Below are 19,689 nucleotides of genomic sequence, written 5' to 3'. Positions count from 1 at the left end.
ACCGGTAGGCGGCTGCCCCACCCCACCTCAACACCCACCTGAATCCCCCAACCCTCTCTCCATCCAAACTCCCCCCTCCTTATCCTCTCACTCCCCTCCACGCCCTCCGATCCTCTCACTCCCCTACCCCTCCGATCCTCTCACTCCCCCCATAAATGCACACACCCGCAGACATGCACCACACATACACCCAATCACTCACACTGGCATACACGCATTCATACATGCATACTTCCAGTCATGCTCGTACACATTCTTACACACATTCACACTGAAATGCAGACACGCACTCACTTCACTATTCTCACACGCATTAACTCACATGCATACACCCACGCAAACAACACTACACACACAGACGCATACATGCACACCCACACATTCATGCACACAACCACACACACAGACGCTACACCACCACCCCCTGTTGGAAGCCCGACTTACCTTGTTCTAGGAGGTCTTCCGTCAGGGAATGGGAAGGGGCGTTGCTACCACCAGCAGCACACTGCCAGGCCGTATCATGGCTGGCGGCGTTCAACTGGCGTGGCGGTGCTGGTGGTAGCAGCGCCAGCTTACCACCGTCCGCCAGTATGATCACTGCCGGATCTCCACCCTTCTTGTGGCGGATGTCCGGCAGTGATCATAGTATAGGGGATGGATGGTAGCCACGGTGACGGTATTTTGGTGGCTGTCACCGCGGCAATGACATAATAAGGGCCATAATCTTTTAGTGTGTATCTGACTTACCCTGACTAGGATTGTGGTTCCTGCTTGTACAGGCTGCATACTCTGATAACTAGAAACTCAATTTCTAACATTGATTGTTTACCGTAATGGAAGCTCTGAGGAGTGGGAACGTGTGTTACTCATGAGTTATTTTTCATCTAGAATAGATTATAATATTCAGAGAGAACATAAGCTAATAAAAAACGAAACTCACAAAAATGTACATTCATACTGACCGGAGTGTACTACAGTGTCATCTTAGTATGTACTACTAGATCGAGAAAAGATAGCTCATGCAACACGCCAAAGTATGCAAACTCTGTAAATAAAAAAAATGTTTAAATGATAAATAAGAAAAGTGCTACTTTTAATCCTTTTATGATCTGATACAGTCCAGAATCTCTTGGGACTGAGGTGAAAAGAGTAAAAATGGAAAGCCATTGTGGTGTATGTATTACCATGGTAGGGGTTCAGGCGAGTAGGGATTCCATTTGCATTTTAGACCAATGCTTTAAAATGCCTCAATTTCAAGGTGTAGCAGATGCAATGTGAAGAGCTCTGGGCATCACAGAACCGATAAATTGGGTGCCACGGTATCCAGCAATCAAACTCGCGTTGAGCATGTTGGCTCACACCTTGGGAAACATACAGGGAGTGGCAAAACTCCTTTATGGGCGTGCCTGGCACACTGGAAAAATATCATGATTTGCTTCAGGGTGGGTAAGACAACGTGTGTGTGTGGGGGTGGAGCAGGGGGGGCGGAGATGTTATGTTACTTGACTAACAAACCACAAACTATACCCTGGGCATAACAGAACATTATTCCACGATACCGTTAAACACCCACAACTAATTCAATCTAATAAGGATTAATGTAAACTTAAACATAAGCCATAAATACACTTGTACTGAAATCCTACCTGAACGGTTTTCTGTGACTGAGGGGAAGAAGGTGATGTCTTTTGAGTCAAATAAAATCCAATCGAACCCTTGGTAGAGTTGAAAACACTTTTTAGCTTCGAGAAGCACACATTCAATAGCGTAAGATGGAATGGCGTCTTGACATTTATCATCTTTTTAAAGAGATTCATTAGCAGGTCGACCAGTGGAATTACAACATCATCGTTCCCTGATGGAAAGTTCAAATAAAAATTAATACGTTTATTGCATACTGTACTCTGTCAACTAGTTAAATCTGAAAACATACCAAAGAAATAACTACAGCCGAGATACATCAACATGCACAATGCAAGAACCAAGGCAGTGTAAAATACATTTCTGCAACACGGAACCCAAAATGAAAACAGCATGCTATACTCATTTTTAAGTAATCCTAATGACAAGAATCACCCCCATCCACCATTAACGATTAATTCGTTTTAAAGAACATGCAGACCTTCTTCAGCATATCCACGATAATTTGTTTAATAATTTCTTTAAATTATTATATACAGGAACATAGAAATCAATTTTAAAACAAAGAACACAGCAAGTTAATACCAAATTCACGCATAATTTTAGAGACAAAAATATTCTCCTTATGTTCACAAAGGTACACCTTTTTAAATGGCATCCAACACAATGGTGTTGGTGGTGTTCCCCAGACGCAAGCGGGGAGAGTTGACAAGAAGGCTGAACAGAAAGTGCTTTGCGCCCTTTGCTCATCATGGTCGTCGGGTGAGCTTGCGCCCCACAGTAGAGAAAGGTGACTGATGGGATTACAATAACGACATCTGTCCATATGAAATAGTGAAGCGAATACATAACTGGACTGCACAACGAATCAAGGACATTGGGAAGTCTGACGCTCATGGGTGTATCTGGCACATGGAAAATGGGACACTTGCTTTTTGTTGAAAATGTAGTAGCCCTGGTGAAGATCTCGTAAAAGAGATTACAGTCCCCATAAAGATCAAAACATGTTGGCGGGCCTGGGAAAGTGTTTTAGTGACTTATTGAAAAAATGTATGGACTCTTTTCCTGGAAAGGACACTTTATACCACCAGGGCAGGGTACTTTGGTCACTGGGTAACATTATTTTATTGGATGCCATTTTCACAACTTAAAATGTTGCACCTGTATGAACATAATGAAAAATCTTTTTGTCTCTAATTATGCATGAATTTGATTCTCACATGATGATCAATGAATATGAGTGGCCTTGAACAAAGATATGATCGCGCTGTGTTTTATGTGATTGATTTATATGTTCCTGTATATAGTAATTTCAAGTAATTATGAAAGAAATTAGCATGAATATGCTGAAGAAAGTCTGCATGTTCTTTTAAACAAATTATTAATTTGTGGCGGAAGGGGTAACTCTTGTCATTAGGATTATTTTGATGTACTCAGACCCTCATTTTACTTAAAGGGTCCTTCCTCAATTTTCTACCTACGTACTAATTTTTAAGGCCAGGGCGAGATAGGACAGTGCTGTCATACAACGCCCCTCCTCTTCTAATTTGTTTCTCATTAAATCCCTAGTATGCACTCCTTAACACCATCAACATGCCTGTGTCACAACACACACACGCTAACACACACCCAGTAGTTCATGTATCTTCATTACAAATGTACAATACACTGTTCCATCTCCACCGATATCTACAACTAGGTTTAGGTTTAGAATCGCTTACTCTAGACTATTACATATATGTACATTTCATACTTGTTTTAAAGTTACCTTTTCTATTTAGTTTTGGGGTAGTTCAAACAGTAAGCCCGTGATGTATAATATATCATATATAAGAAAAACGTGAGTAATGACATATAGGTAGTGAAGAGCTTTTTATACACATTCGCTGCGTGAATGGAGGGGTGTGTGCGTTTGAGCTGGTATTCTTGATGGAAGGACTACGTGGCACTGGCATAGTCTAGTCACACAGCTGTGAGGCCTATGTCAGAAGGGCATCACCTGCATTACCTTAGTTGGAAGTAGTAGTCATTGCGGTGATGTAGTGAGGACATGCACATTAACAACTAGCAGTGCTGCACTCATCTCACTGTGCATCTAGTATAGATAGTGGTCAAGCTTGGCTTTTGCCACTGTGTAGAAGCTGCACTGAGGGTATAGACAATAGGGCACCAGGAGTACAAACCACAATTTATGGATCAAAAGTAGCAGTTTTTTTCAATGTCCTATGGCAATCTATGGCAAGAATCCTACTGCTTGAGAGTTGGTTGACTGCAATGAGAAGTTTCTGTAGTGAATTCCTGTCCAGGCAGGATGAATACTGAGGTTTTTGCTGAGGATGAAGCTGCCCAGCTAATTGTTTTCGACAGGAGGGATCGAAAGGGCCTTCACTTCCTCTGGGGCTGGCTTTTGTTTATGGCTGAGATCCCACACTGCGCTTCATCAAGACACACAAGCTCAATCACTGCTGCTGCCGCCAAATCAGACTTGGCTGTAACTCTTAAATGCTTACATTACCTGCACCAAGCTTCTGTATAATGTGTGAGGGTACAGGACACTGTCTGCTCTCCCGATTAGACCACTTGTTAGTCTCAGAACACTGACGGATAGTAAGGCGTATTGTGTGAGGCTTCCGCCCATCCTTGTAGACTCTAGTTAAGACAGAAACAAAAGTAAAACATCTAATAGTAAAGACACAGTGGGAAATGGCCTTGCAACTGTCTTTCCACAGAAAACACTTAATACACTGGAGGGATACACGTAAAAATAAATTACGTTTCCTAACACTTTGCGTGGGTAGATCACTCCCATAATTATGCTACTGAGTACTAATTTATTTTACGTTGTGTTCACTTTTCTATTCAGCATGACATAGTAAAAATGTAGTGAAGAACGATACACCGACTGCATCACTGAATTGCATTGGTAGCCATGTCAAGGAATTATATTTTGTAGAAAAGAGACTAAGCCGCTCTTTGATGTCGGATATAGGATATAAGTCTTTAAACTGATTTCTGCATAATATGCATTGCTTTGCTAGTTTTATTGACACCCATGAACAATAAGTTCAGAGCATACTAATAAGCATGCACCAAGTGGTTGGACGGAGGGAAGCATCGTTTGTCAGCATAAACAAACATAAAACTGGCAAAAAGTGGCCAAATCCACACCACACAACACATTAACATACACCATAGAACTACTTAAATAAACCTTACATAGACACACTACTATGCACACAACCCGAGACACAGTTTCCAACCAGGACTGTGGTATATACATTTAATGCAAAAATAGCTAGCAAATATTCAAAATAAGCAAGGCAAGTGTCTATTCAAAGGACCAGATCTTCGCCATTATTCACCTTTTTGCAATGCAAGTGGATGGAAGCGAGAGCATGTGATACAATTAAAACCTAAAGAAAGGCACTAATGAGTAGGTGGCAGGCTCTTCTGGTGGGAATAATGCGAAAAGACGTTGAAAGAAAAGATACATGTATTGCTAGCAACTCCTGACTCTACTACTTTCCAACTTCAGAACGAGGCTACAGTGACCAGCATGTAATAACAAAATGAGAACTGATTTCAAATGTGTGGAGATGTGCTCTGAACTTAAGGCTTTAGTGCAGAATTCAAGGATGGACACAACAGAAATATCGTTACTGATTAATAAAGTATGGCAACACACATTAAGACACGTGAATTTGCCTTCTTATAGCACAGATGCAACGGGTAAATGAATCTACGTTCTCACACTAAACACTCAAAAATATCAGACGAAATTGATCAAATGATGGCCTTCTCAGTTCTGTAAGAAATGTCGTAAGAAATGGCATCCACTGAGAAAGTGCTGTGATCCCATGGTAAAGGTTGTAGGTGCTATACAAATACAAACAACTTAACATGGCAACAAAAGGAGGGGCAACAAGCCAAAGGGATAGCTTGTGTGATGCAAAATAGGAAATGGCATATAAAATGGAATAGTAAACATTTAAATACCAAGTTATCAGAATTATAGTTTCCAGGGAAGGGGTGGTGGCAGGCCAGAGGCCATGCCTCTACTACAGAACAGGGCGAGCTTTATTCTTCTCCGTTTTGGGATTCATCCACTCCATTGTGTGATCCACCTACAGGCTTTAACCCATTAAAGACCTGTTGTCTGTAAAAGTTAATAGGAGTTATTCATTCTGAGATCAGAATCTGCAAAGAATACCAAGCTTGTTGCAATGTAATAAATGGGTGGACTAAGGAGACGGACCCAAATATGGGGCGGCTATAATTTGAAAGTTGCTTGTGTGTAGATGGGACAGAAGGGTTAAAAACAACTCGGACTAGAGATTTGACAATCGTGCCTGGTCTTAACAGTTTAGTAAAGAGAAAGAAGTAAGGACCCTGCATATACACAACAATCATTCTGAAATAGTCAGTGTTAGAAATGGGATCTCTAGTTGGCAGAGGTATACACCTTTGTCCAAATAGGGATCACAATCCTAGTCAGGGTAAGTCATACACAATCCAAATTGTCCTGTGCCCACCCTCTGTTAGCTTGGCACTGAGCAGTCAGGCTTAACTTAGAAGGCAATGTGTAAAGTATTTATGCAACAAATCATGCAATAACACAGTGGGAACACCACAAAAAGACACCAATAGGTTTAGAAAAATATATGATTTTTATCTGATTAAATTAAGGTCAAAACGATCACGATTTGATAATCACAAGTTGAAATATCACTTCTGTAATAGGATCTTTAGTTCTTAAAAGCAACAATTGTCTCTTGCAAGCACAAAGTACCTGGTTTGCGTCAAAATTACATGCACGAGAACCGCAGACGAGGAGATGCGTGGAAAAAGGTAGGTGTGCGTTGGTTCTTTTCTATGCGTCGAAATTCCGGCACGCACTCTTAAATCATATTTTGCTATGCGGGGTCCTTTGACACCCAGGGACGATGCGTGGAAATCCTGGACGTGCAGGGCAAAGTCACAGGTGCTGTGTTGATCTGGTGGGCGATGCATCAAAATTTCTGTGTCACAGCAGGCGCTGTGTTGATTCTTCTCGCAGGAAGTCGGGCTGTGTTGTTCCAGCTTGGCAATGCGTCAATCCAGTGGGCTATGCGTCAAAGTTCCGGTCGCAATGCTGCTGCTGCTGCGTCGATCTCCACTTGGGGAGCCGGGCTGTGTTGTTCCAGTTCAGCGATGCGGTGATTATTTCACTGCTAGGCAGGCTGTGCGTCGATTCCTGCAGGCCGTGCATCGATTTTCAATGCACAAGGAGTTTCTTTGCAGAGATTAAGCCTTCTTGGCCCTGAGACTTTAGGAAACAGGAGGCAAGCTCAATCCACGTTCTTGGAGAGCACTTCTCAGCAGAGCCAGAGGCCAGCAAGGTAGCAGGGCAACAGCAAAGCAGTCCAGGTGAGTCCTTTGGGAAGCCAGGCAGTTTCTCTTGGCAAGATGCAGGTTCTGGTGCAGAGTGTCTGTCCCAAGAAGTGTCTAAGATGGTAGGGTCAGGGACCCAGTTTATATACCCAAAAGTGCCTTTGAAGTGGTAGAGACTTCAAACAGTGGTTTTGAAGTGCACAAGGTCCCCTTTCAACACAATCCTGTCTGCCAGGGTCTCAATAGGGGGCTTGGCAGTCCATTGTGTGAGGGCAGGCCACTGTCCGTTTAAATGTGTCAGGCCCTCCACCTTTCCAGCCCAGGAAGACCCATTCAGTATGCAGATGTGTGCAGGTGTGACTGAGCATCATGTGTATGTGGTTGTCTGGGTGAAATGCACAAGGGAGCTGTCAACCAGCCCAGCCCAGACGTGGATTGGAGACAGGCTGTAAGGCTCAGAAGGATTTTAAGTGCAGAGAAATGTTCACTTTCTAAAAGTAGCATTTCTAAAATAGTAATATGCAATTCAACCTCGCCAGTCAGCAGGATTTTGTATTACCATTCTGGCCATACTAAATATGACCTGTCTACTCCTTTCGGATCAGAATCTACCATTCAAACACTATATGAGGGTAGCCCTAATGCTATCCTTTGAAAGGAGCAGGCCTCACAGTAGTGGAAAACTAATGTAGGAGTTTTCCACTACCAGGACATATAAAACACAGATGTACATGTCCTGCCTTTTATCTACACACACCCTGCCCTATGGGTTACATAGGGCCTACCTTAGGGGTGACATGTGTAGAGAAAGGGGAGTTTAAGGCTTGGCAAGTACCTTTAAATGCCAAGTCGAAATGGCAGTGAAACTGCACACACAGACCTTACATTGGCAGGCCTGAGACATGGTTAAGAGGCTACTTATGTGGGTGGCACAATCAGTGCTGCAGGCCCACTAGTAGCATTTAATTTACAGGCCCTGGGCAAACGCGGTGCACTTGACTAGGGACTTACAAGTAAATTAAATAAGCCAATTGGGTATGAGCCAATGTCAGCATGTTTAAGGAGAGAGCATGTGCACTTTAGCACTAATTAGCAGTGGTAAAGTGTGCAGAGTCCTAAAGCCAGCAAAGTTGAGGTCAGAAAAAGAGAAGGAGGAAGGCAAAATGTTTGGGGGTGACGCTGCAGAAAGGCCATTTCCAACATATCCCCCTTCCAGCCTAAAGCCAGGGTAGGCTAATCAACACTCTGATGGATTTCCCTGATTAAGGCAATAGAACATGGACAATAGCCCACTACTGCAGGGGCACTTGCCAGTTCTCCGCGGTTCTGAAATCAGTGAGGCTCCTCTATCTATACTCTCTGGGGGCACTGAACTGACTCATGGGGAACCCTTCTCCTCAGTAACACTTGTTTTGCTATTCTGTGTTCCCCCAAGTCTCCCGATATAAATGGTACCTCACTTGCGTGGGTAGGCCGAATGCTTGCGTCAGGAAATGTGGTTCTAAAAATTCTGGACCCATGTAATCTACTTTGCCACAGCAGTACGATTTTAGTATCAAAAGACCGATAATGACTAGTACACTAAGCATGAGCATTTTCGCTCAATTCCAGCAGCGTTTTCACCTCGAAATCGCCATTTTTGTCCTGCACTCGTGGCTCCCATTTTATACACGGCAGCCATTTTTAAAAGTTGCCCTCACATAGGCTTATAATACAGTCAGATTTGATTCCAAGGACACGTACACCTTGATTGACTTTTCTCTGACCTGGGCAAGCTGGAACCATTGCCTCAGGCCAAACCTGTTTGGTCAGTCCCTCTCCCAGTGGCCGAATCAGATAGCATCAAGGCACACCATGCCATAAAACCCTTATTATCGCTCACACACCCTGCCTAATCTTGCTCACACCTGCACCTGCTCTTTTCTTCTTCTTACTTTACGAGGGGGAGGTGCCCGTTTTTATTGGGGGTCCACACTTATCTGATGTAAAATACTAGGCCTTGCCGGGTAATTTATTATGGGTTGGATGACATGAAATATGAGGTTTCATCATGACACTGTTTTTTCCTTTGTAGGGAAACCATGTGAATGACCAACCAAAATGTCAAGAATGTTTGCCTGAAGCTTAAAAAACTGTATATAAGGAAACCTGATTTTGCATTGAGATACAGTCTCCTGAGAACATACAAACCGTGCTGTTGTACTTCTAGGACGCTTGTCATTTGGTTGCAGCCAATAAATTCGATCTTTGACTTCACCTAGAAGACTCTGAGTTTCTGTGGTCTGAATCAGGAAAGTACCCGAGGTCTTTGGGTGTACCCTGGCACCGCTGGGTTACCGGATCAGTACCGGTTCTGAAAAACCCAGTACCTCAGTTGGCGCCCAACGTGGGGCGATACCAGCGGTACCGGTCCAAGCCTGAGGTCCGTGGGGAGCTTCGTGTAAAAATTCTGGAGGAAGGCCGCCACTTCATCGACCCCTGCATGTCGACGTGGTCCGAAAGTCTTTGTTGCGAGGTTCCCCGCTTCCCGACGGCTATGAAGGACTGCTGCCCTGGCTATCGCCCTGATTTGGATCCTTGATGTTTGGTAGAGCGAAACGATAAGACGAGTCTTCTGGTGACGTCATCGATATTTTCAGTTAAGTATAAGTGGAGCGTCTCCCAGTCCTTAGTTGGACACTTGGTTTGGTCCTTAGTTGGACACTTGGTTTGGTCCTTAGTTGGACATTTGGTTTGGTATCCCTTTGGGATCACTTTGATTTGGAACTTGCAAGTACCAAAGCCGAAGGACTCGTGTATTCACGAGACTATCGTAAACGATAATCCTTTGAAGTTTGAAGCTAGACTAGTGAGCGAAGATGCCTGGTCTTAGCAGACTTGGAAATTTGTTTTGTCTTGGTTGTAAAAGGGACTCCCGGTTGGAGGACTCATGTCCGGTTCCTCCGATTGGAACTCCAACCTATGAACTATATGTGAAGCACGGAGTGGGCCCCATCACGTTTAATAAAGTATGGGTCCGCTATTCTTGGAAATAATTGAGAAAAGTTTTCTTTTTTTCTTGTAAATATGACTTACAACTAGGATCTGCAAACGGTTCTGTAAGTAAATTGCGACGGCGCTATTTATGAAAAATGGCTAAAGCGCGCTGTATTATGTGTACTGAGTGTTTTCTGTTTATATCTGAAATGAGCTCAATGTGTGTTTGTGGGTCTTCTTGATGTTTACAGTTTGTTAAGTAAAATGTTGGTTAATTAATATTAAGTAGAAACTTAGAAAAAAATCCAGAAATGAACCATGTGATGTGCTAACATAGCTATATGTTGCTCTTTAATTTATAGAATGAGCAATTGTGCACATATACAAAACTGCCGTTAAATGCTTAATAAATTAGAAAACACATTCAATAGATATAAATAGAGCCCCAAAAAAAAAACGAAATTATCTATTTTTGCAAAAAAATAAATAAATTTACAGCATTTTTCTTAGATGCATTGTATTAGATGTTCACAGGCAAACTTTTCAGCTGCAGTATATTTGATAGGAATGTTCAATTCAGCCAGCACTTTCCCAGTTAAACATGGGTGGAATTTTGCATAACCTTCCTTTTAAATGAAAGTGGCGCAAAAATGTGACGCATTTCAAGTTAGGCTTATGCGCTTAGGCTTGTGAGTTAATGTATCCCAAATAATAGGCAAGGGATGCAGCTTGCTTTTATATGTGGAATAATCACAAAAAAAAGAATAATTGGGTTTTTTTTTTTTTTTTTTAAAAGAAAATTATTAATTATGGAAAAATTATTTACAAAATAAGTGCCTTTCAAAATCGTTTTTTAATATTTATAAAGCTTAATACCTATACTATGACCTCCTAACATTAAAATTTAATTTAAGTTATGTTGCACCGCTAAAATGACATTTGTATGTGCAATTTTCCCTTGGCGCAGGAGCAAACAAGCTAATTTCTATAAAGTATAAGTAATATTTTCAATGGCTGACTCATGGATTGTGTAATAAACATTCTGGTAATGCATATTATGCAAGAAAATTGTAGGATATTGATTTTTTAATGCCTAAAATATCAAAGTCGATTTTGGGCAAAAGCACTGTTTAAACTGCATTTTCTTTCATTCAGAGTACTTTTTAAAGTGTCTCAGGCTTCAGTAAATGCATACATTTAGGTTTGATATATATTTGCAGGTTGTGCCTTCTTATGATTCAATGAGTCAATGTGCCAGTACAAAGGCTTGTTTTAATATCAAGGTTGAAGGTTCTAACTTCAGCTGGGCCTACTGAGACGTTCATTCATTCGAGGTTGATGAAATATGTACCATTGCATGGGATTGCAACAAGCATTTATTCTAACAACTGGTATGTGTGTTATTAAGGTTTGTGAATTATTCACAGTAAATGTAGTTTAATAATCTGGAAATAGAGATAATTTTTTAGCGCCTAAAAATGACAAAAAAAATGTTTTTTAAATAGAGTGAATTATTGCAGGTTAGAAGGAAAATAGGAAGGCCTACTGTCTTTGACAGATTCAGAGTGGCAGAAGCTAGGAGAGCTACAGAGGCTGGCTCAAGTCATGCTGCTGAGATGCTATCTTTAGTTTTCCCATAAACAATGGAGGAGGCTGTCATGTTGACACTTGTGACCTTTTAAATTAGGGCCTTGTCTCTGTGAAATGCAGAATGACCCTACGGGCCTCTAAAAGTGGGATTTCTGGTTTCTCCAGAAGAACATCAATACAATTAAAGAACTTAATTCCAAAGGGAAAATATAAAAAAAGGGGTTTCTTCGAAAGTCCCAACATCATGTTAAATGCTCTGCAGAACTGATACATTTGTGTCTCCGCTCTAAAAAAATAAAATGATGCCTGCTAGTTGCTTTTATTTGACAGAAAACGAAGTGTTGCATTAAGTCTTAGACAGAAAATAAGATGCAGCCCTTTTCTAAAATTTTGAAGGCTACATGCCTTAATGAGAACTATTTGCCAATTAAGACTTATTTTTCACAGTGGAAATTGTAGGTGCCAAATTAATATGGAGTGTCAGTGTAACAAGTTTTACTTTTAGAAAGGTAAAACTAAGGTGGCTTGATGTTGCGAAGTAACTGACAAGAGGGTAACAGTTAAGTAATGGAAATTTATTTTCATGTATTTGGTCCTATCATGAATTGTTCTTGCTGGTCCTGTATGTTAGAAGAGAAACAGTAAAGTTATATTTGACAGCAGATTTCCATTGCCTGGTGATCTACTGTCAAAAGAAGGGTAAGGATTTTAAACCTGACAAATTAAACAGGCCCAAATATTGGGTTTTGGGCTGCAGGTTTACAGTGCATAAAGTACATGACATGGTGTTGTGTGTCACCGCTTATTCACACATGCTATTGTTTTGTCTATGCTTTTTGTGCTTGATACACAGCAAGTATATCTGATGGCTTGACGTTTTGTGCGTTTTTATTATTTTTTTATTTGTTTTTTGCATGTTTGTTGCTGCTTTTGATACTATTACAAGCTCCCCTGTGTTGTGAGGGGATGGTCATGACGATGCCCATCGCTACGCAACAGTTGGTTGAACTTGTTCTGGTTACTAAATTCCACAGATAATGATATTTCATGCTGTGAACATAAAAGACAACACTTCACCAGTGCATGTCTATTTGGCTATAATGGTATTGAAGGAAAATAAAAAGAGATATACAGGATCAAAGTGTGTCACCTGCAGTTAGTCACGTTACTGCCCCTTCCCTTAAAGGAACAGGCAGCCCTACATTTATGTATCCTTGATTGGACCTAAGGATGAAATTATAGATCTGTGACTCAAGGTGGCCTAATTTCTATATTACATTAGTTAATGATGGTCTGTTTCCTAAGTAGCATATGGCTTTCGTTCCTTAAAAGAAAACCAGGTTTTAATTTTTTCCTGAAGAAGGAACTGAAACATTAGCTAGGAGTACCGTATATGGTGTAGTCGCCAACGGTAGAGTTAAAAATTTGTGTAACTTTGGCCTTTGTGTATCACCCGTACTCTCGGTGTTGTGTCACATGCCTGACTATCACCCAAATAATTTTTTTTGTTCTTCCTATAGATTTTTTTCTTTTGTTACTTCCCCTGACCAATGTCGCATCATGCTTAGTTATTGAGATTTTAGCTATGTCTTAGTCCCATTTCTCTTTTTCGAATTCCTTTCACCAGTCAGCCCTTTTATTATTATTGATGTATTGTTCAGGTTCACATTTCCAGACTGCAGTGATGTACCAGGGACCCCCATGTTATGTATAATTCCCTTTTGTATGACCAGACTGGTTTTCAAGAATTTGCCTGCTTCAATGTTTTCCAGCCTGACTGTCAGGGTAGCGATAGACTGGTTAACTGACTCAATATTATAGTAAGACAAGTTTTCCATTTCAATAGGAGATATCTTATGTTTACCTTTTTGAACATGACGAATTTTCAATGTCTATTTTAATTTGGTTTTCGGTTCCCTTCTGTTCCTGCTACTTTAATTTTTAGTGGGATCAGATGTGTCCTAATCATGCAAATATCAGGACCCTCTAGTTCTTGTCTTTTTGTTTGCACATTTGACTATTAGCCTGTGTATTGCATAGTGCACCTGATGCACAGTTTTTAAAGGAAGGTTTCTACATGTCCCTGATAATCGGTATCATGTGATTTCTCTATTGAGATGTTCTAAGGTAAGGAGGAACACCTAGACTTAATCATTGAGGAAAATATGTGTTTACCCCATTAGACAATGCCACTGTGTGAGGAAATCCATTCAGATAGAATTCGCATGTAGGTATAGATGGCAGAGAATAATGGAGAGAACTGAATTAAAGATGCTACAGACCCTGTTTTGCCCTTCTGCCTTTGTCTTTGTATTTTATGCCCATGGTGTATGGCTACTCCTTTGAAGATTGCAGACCACCTGCTTGCAGTCCCCTTGTTAAAAACCATGAACTGTTTTTGTACTAAATTGAAGGAAACTAACAACTGTGGCACACTTCCTACGTCACTAGAGTCTGCGGGTATCAAGTCATAATAACCTGCAGGACATTGATTTAAGCCTAATTCCCATCAGTGACAGCTACAGATGAAAGACGGACGTCTTGGCCCTACAGTCTCAGCACCCAGAAAGTAGCAAAGCTGGACAGCGATCGCCAGCGCATGGTATCGTACTTGCTCCATCAGACGGCGTTGGACATCACAAAAACAAAGTTTCAGTGTAAAAGAGCTAAAGAGAAGGATTCCTGTTGTTGATGGCAGAGCTGTTTTGAGGTTTCATTTCTCTACCTGTCATGTGCTGGTAACCTCTGACAGTGTGCAATCCCTTGAGCCCCTTGGCCTGAGTTTTGGCCACACACCCCCTTTTCTTTGCTCCAACGGAAGAAGGGCAGTGCACCGGAGATTTCAAGTTTGGAAAAAGGCACTATATTGTGGTGCCCATGAAAGAGCAGCTTGAGCGTCCTCGGACACTAAATAATGAGTGTTGGAGTCTGAAAGTGCTGCTGAGCTTGAGCTTTTTCCCAATTAATGGTGCTTGGGTCTGCACGAGATGATTTGTGCCCTTGATCAATGAAGAGCACATTGTTTGTAGTATCTGCCACAGAGGAGAGACACTGGTGCATTGCTTTAAGACATTGAGACTTTCGAGTGAGCTGTGGGTGTTTGCCAGGAGGGCACTCCAACTAAGCAGTACTTTTCTCACGAAGAGGCCTGAATTGAGAGGCCCATGCGAAAGAAAACAACAAAAGAAAATTTGATGGACAATAGAAGCCTGCCAGAGAGGCTTTTTGAACGGACTCTGGGCATAGTTGGTTTCACAAGAGGTTTCCGTGTGATTGTATAGACTAGGTGTTAGGAGACTGATTGTTTTGCTGGCATTGTTTTAAAGTACTATTCTGTTTAGTAAAGGCAGAATAAAGTCCATTTTCTGTGGAAAGAGTACCCCCTTTTCACCTTAGAGCATTGATGAGAGTCACCACTGTTCCACCTGAACATACAAAAATTACTGAAATGCAGAGGAGCCCTAAAAATGTTACTAGATAATTTTAGGATTTGCTTTTTGGCTAGGGTTGTGAAAAATTATCATTTCATTTGTAATAGTGGTCACTACTTTCTCCCGTTGTCTATATGTTCTTCATAACGTGTTTTCTAGTGTCTTTTAAACATGACGTTGTCATTTATGGGTGGGATTGTTTTTCTCTACTCAATTGACTTCTGCACCCACTTCCCAACCTATGTCTTTTCCTACTATTGTTTCTTTGCACTCTTTTCACCCTTTTCCTGAACATGAGCAGGTTAGAAGATCAGAATTCATAAGCAATTCTTTTGTACAGCTTCTGCATCAACACTAGTTAGTAGTGAACATCACTAATTGTTGGGTGTGTGATCTTATGCCACCTACTGCAGATAGAGGTATTCCTTATTTTGTCCTGCCATATGTGGCCTTTTGTGCTACTTCATGTTCGAGGAGACCTGTCCAGAGAGAGTTACCAAGTACTAGAATTTTGCTCCAGCAACATCTCCATGGCCTTATAAACATAGACCTGGACTCAGATTAGCATGAGAATAGGTTTATTGCCTATGTAAGGGCAAAAGGAGGGTTTGTGGTTCTAAAAATTCTGGACCCATGTAATCTACTTTGCCACAGCAGTACGATTTTAGTATCAAAAGACCGATAATGACTAGTACACTAAGCATGAGCATTTTCGCTCAATTTCAGCAGCGTTTTCACCTCGAAATCGCCATTTTCGTCCTGCACTCGTGGCTCCCATTTTATACACGGCAGCCATTTTTAAAAGTTGCCCTCACATAGGCTTATAATACAGTCAGATTTGATTCCAAGGACACGTACACCTTGATTGACTTTTCTCTGACCTGGGCAAGCTGGAACCATTGCCTCAGGCCAAACCTGTTTGGTCAGTCCCTCTCCCAGTGGCCGAATCAGATTGCATCAAGGCACACCATGCCATAAAACCCTTATTATCGCTCACACACCCTGCCTAATCTTGCTCACACCTGCACCTGCTCTTTTCTTCTTCTTACTTTACGAGGGGGAGGTGCCCGTTTTTATTGGGGGTCCACACTTATCTGATGTAAAATATTAGGCCTTGCCGGGTAATTTATTATGGGTTGGATGACATGAAATATGAGGTTTCATCATGACACTGTTTTTTCCTTTGTAGTGAAACCATGTGAATGACCAACCAAAATGTCAAGAATGTTTGCCTGAAGCTTAAAAAACTGTATATAAGGAAACCTGATTTTGCATTGAGATACAGTCTCCTGAGAACATACAAACCGTGCTGTTGTACTTCTAGGACGCTTGTCATTTGGTTGCAGCCAATAAATTCGATCTTTGACTTCACCTAGAAGACTCTGAGTTTCTGTGGTCTGAATCAGGAAAGTACCCGAGGTCTTTGGGTGTACCCTGGCACCGCTGGGTTACCGGATCAGTACCAGTTCTGAAAAACCCAGTACCTCAGAAACGCAACATGGACACATCAGCTTTTTACATTAAATCTGACTTGTTTTTTGCAAAGTGCCCAGCTGTAGATTTTGGTCGCTAGCTCATCCGGCACCTAGGGAAACCTACCAAACCTGCTCAATTTTGGAAACTAGATACCTAGGGGAATCCAAGATGGGGTAACTTGTGGGGCTCTCACCAGGTTCTGTTACCCAGAATCCTTTGCAAATCTCTAATTTTGGCCAAAAAACCCCACTTTTTCCTCACATTTCAGTGACAGAATGTTCTGGAATCTGAGGGGAGCCACAAATTTCCTTCCACCCAGCGTTCCCCCAAGTCCCCCGATACAAATGGTACTTCACTTGTGTGGGTAGGCCTAGTGCCCGTGAAAGGAAATGCCCCAAAACACTATCTGGACACATCAAAATGATCAAATACTAAACTACCCATTTTTGCGGGGGTGAGGGCACCTGCATTTTTGGTCCTGGGTTCAGCAGCCATATAGCAAAACCTACCAAACCCAAACATTTCTGAAAACTAGACACCCGAGGGAATCCAGGGAGGTGTGACTTGCGTGGATCCCCCAAAGTGTTGTTACACAGAATCCTCAGCAAACCTCAAATTTAGCTAAAAATATCACATTCTTCCCACATTTCTGTGTGGGATCACCGCACTGGGACACATTTCCTACCACCCAACGTTCCCCTCAGTCTCCCGGTAAAAATGATACCTCACTTGTGTAGGTGGGCCAAGCGCCTGTGACAAGGAAGCCAAAAACATGTCAAAATTGAGGGGGAACCAAAGCGGGTCCAAAAAGGGCAATTTGAAAAAAAAAAAAAACATTTTTAGGCTGACAAGTGGGGCAGAATTTTTTATCGGTATAGATGAGACAATGCTGGGTGGTAGGAACTTTGTGGATTCCTGCAGATTCCGGAAGGTTCCACCACAAAAATGTGGGGGAAATGTGTGATTTCCAGCAAAGTTGGAGGTTTGCAGGGCATTGTGGGTAAGAAAATGGTTGGGGTGCATGTGAAGCACACCACCCAGGACTCATCCAGATGTTTAGTTTTCAGAAGTGTATAGGTCTTGTGGATTTTACTACATGGCAGCCCAAAGTCCAAAAAGTATAGCCCTCACCATTCCAAGTGAGACGATTTTGAGAGTTAGCCAAGCTCTCATGGCCCAAAGGTAAAACCAAAACCCAAAATAATCAAATTTCCTCTTGCTTGCTGTGGAATAAGATGTTTTAGTGTGCGGGGGAGAGCTGAAAGACTGGTATCCCCTTCATTTGGGGTGGGGGCATAACCAGGCCCATACTGGTTGGTAGCCACCACCCCACTACTTTATTATTTAATTCCCTGGCATCTAGTAGACTTTCTGCCCCCCGGGTGTGGATAGGGGGTAATTGCCCAATCTGCCTACTGGTAGGAAGAACAACTTTGGCCCCATTTATTTGAGGTGGAGGTCTGGCCATACCCCCACCCTCTTATTTTTGAGAAGAAAAAAAATCTTCCCTGGTCTCTGGTGGGCTTTCGACCCCTTTGGAGGCAGATGGGCCTTCCAAACATAGGCAGGGGAGCAGATATGGCCAACAGTAATGTGCCCCCATGAGGAGCGACCCTTCCCTAACACACACCAATCCTAATAGAAATAGGCCGATCTGCTCCCAAAGGGGGCAGAAAAGGCCTAAAAACAATTTGCCCCACACCCCCGCCCCGAGCGACCACTGCCTAAGGGTTCGCTCCCCTTATCAATATAAATAAATAAAAAAAATCCCAGGTGTCTAATGGCTTCTGCCTGCTCTGGGGGCAGATCAGCTTAATTAATATAGGCCAATCTGCCCCAAGGGTGGGCAGAAAAGGCCTGGTAAAAAAAACTGCCCCACCCCGGGGGTAGCGACTCTTGCCTAAGGGGTCACTCCCCTTATCAATATAAATAAAACAAAAAACATCCCTGGTGCCTAATGGCTTCTGCCCCCCTTGGGGGTAGACTGGCCTAATTAATATAGGCCGATCTGCCCTAGGGGGGCAGAAAAGGCCTAATAAAAAAACCTGCCCCTCGGTGGCGATTCCCCTTCCAGCCCTGCCCTGGGGGGGTGGGAGGAGGCCCTCGGGGGGGCGCCAGCACTTCCCCCGAGGGCTCATACCAGGACGTAATGGTTACGTCCGTGTCGCCTCAGCATCGCGCCACCGGACGTAACCATTATGTCCATGGCAGGGAAGGGGTTAACTGTTTATTTCTACTCCTCTTCTTTTTTTAATTTCCCTCTTCCTCTTGCTACCTCCTCTTTCAAACTCGCACAACTTGGTTATTTCTTTCCTTGTTTCGTTCATCTCTTTTTTTCTTCATCAGGACTTCATTCTTTCACTATTTTTTTCTCATCCCTTTATTCTTTCTTTGTCTTTTTTATGTTCTCTTTCCTTTGATTCAATATGCGTTCTTTCACTTTTTTTTTTTTTTAGATCTTTCTTTCTTCCTTTCTCTTGTGTTTTTCTTATCTTTATCTGTGAATTCACGTCTTACCATAAATCCCTCTTTTTCCCGTCTGTATGTGGATGCCACACGTTACTTGTCGGGACCTGAAGACTCAAAGTGGTTTTCCCATTCTGTGTCTGTGGGAAATGTGTCAGTACATACATGCCCTAGTTCTTTTGCTGCTTGCTTTTCTCACCATCTCTCGTTTTTCCTCTAATGTTCATTTTTCTCTTTCTTTTCACACTTCTTTAAATATTTTCTCCTCTTTATCATTCGTTCATTAGCTTCCTTCCCTTTTTTCTTTTGTCTCTCATGTTTGCTCTATTTCTTCTGTTAGTTGTGTTTTCATTTTCTTGTTTTTTTCCTTCTTTCTTTTATTTCTTTGCAACCCTTCTCTTTCTTCTTTGTCTGTTGAATTCCTTTTGCTTCTCTTTTTCTGCCCCATCTGCTTTCTCTACTGAGGCCTAGTTATCAATGGAGCAACAGGTGCAGGCACCAGGGCTCAGAGACCTACGGACCTCACTCAACTCTAATTACTGCTGTATTTTCCTACCGAAATTCTAGTCAACCCTTTTCCTTTCTTACTCCATTTACCATGACACCGTTACTACACCACTTGTCATCTCCACCTTTACTCCCGACTCCTTCTTTCCTTTCACCCTCCAATTCGTCCCAAATTATATTTTTGTTATGGTGTTTTGAGCATTACACTCTAATGCCAAAAGTTTATTTCTGA

General features: G+C 42.0%; 1 protein-coding gene across 2 annotated transcripts in view; it reads right to left on the bottom strand.

Annotated features, from left to right (window-relative positions):
• POLI (DNA polymerase iota) overlaps positions 1-19,689 on the bottom strand; it is a 208,294-nt gene that overhangs the window by 42,805 nt on the left and 145,800 nt on the right. For both annotated transcript variants that reach the window (XM_069219507.1, XM_069219498.1), the window contains 2 exons: positions 4,157-4,290; positions 1,647-1,855 (listed from right to left, as the gene is read on the bottom strand). In XM_069219507.1, the coding sequence (XP_069075608.1) occupies positions 1,647-1,855; positions 4,157-4,290 (343 nt within the window). The remainder of the gene's footprint in view (positions 1-1,646; positions 1,856-4,156; positions 4,291-19,689) is intronic.

This window comes from Pleurodeles waltl, chromosome 1_1 (genome assembly GCF_031143425.1).
Source record: "Pleurodeles waltl isolate 20211129_DDA chromosome 1_1, aPleWal1.hap1.20221129, whole genome shotgun sequence".
In the NCBI taxonomy this organism is placed as follows: Eukaryota; Metazoa; Chordata; class Amphibia; order Caudata; family Salamandridae; genus Pleurodeles; species Pleurodeles waltl.
Note: the sequence above shows the minus strand (reverse complement) of the source record. Positions and strands in the feature narration are given on the sequence as shown.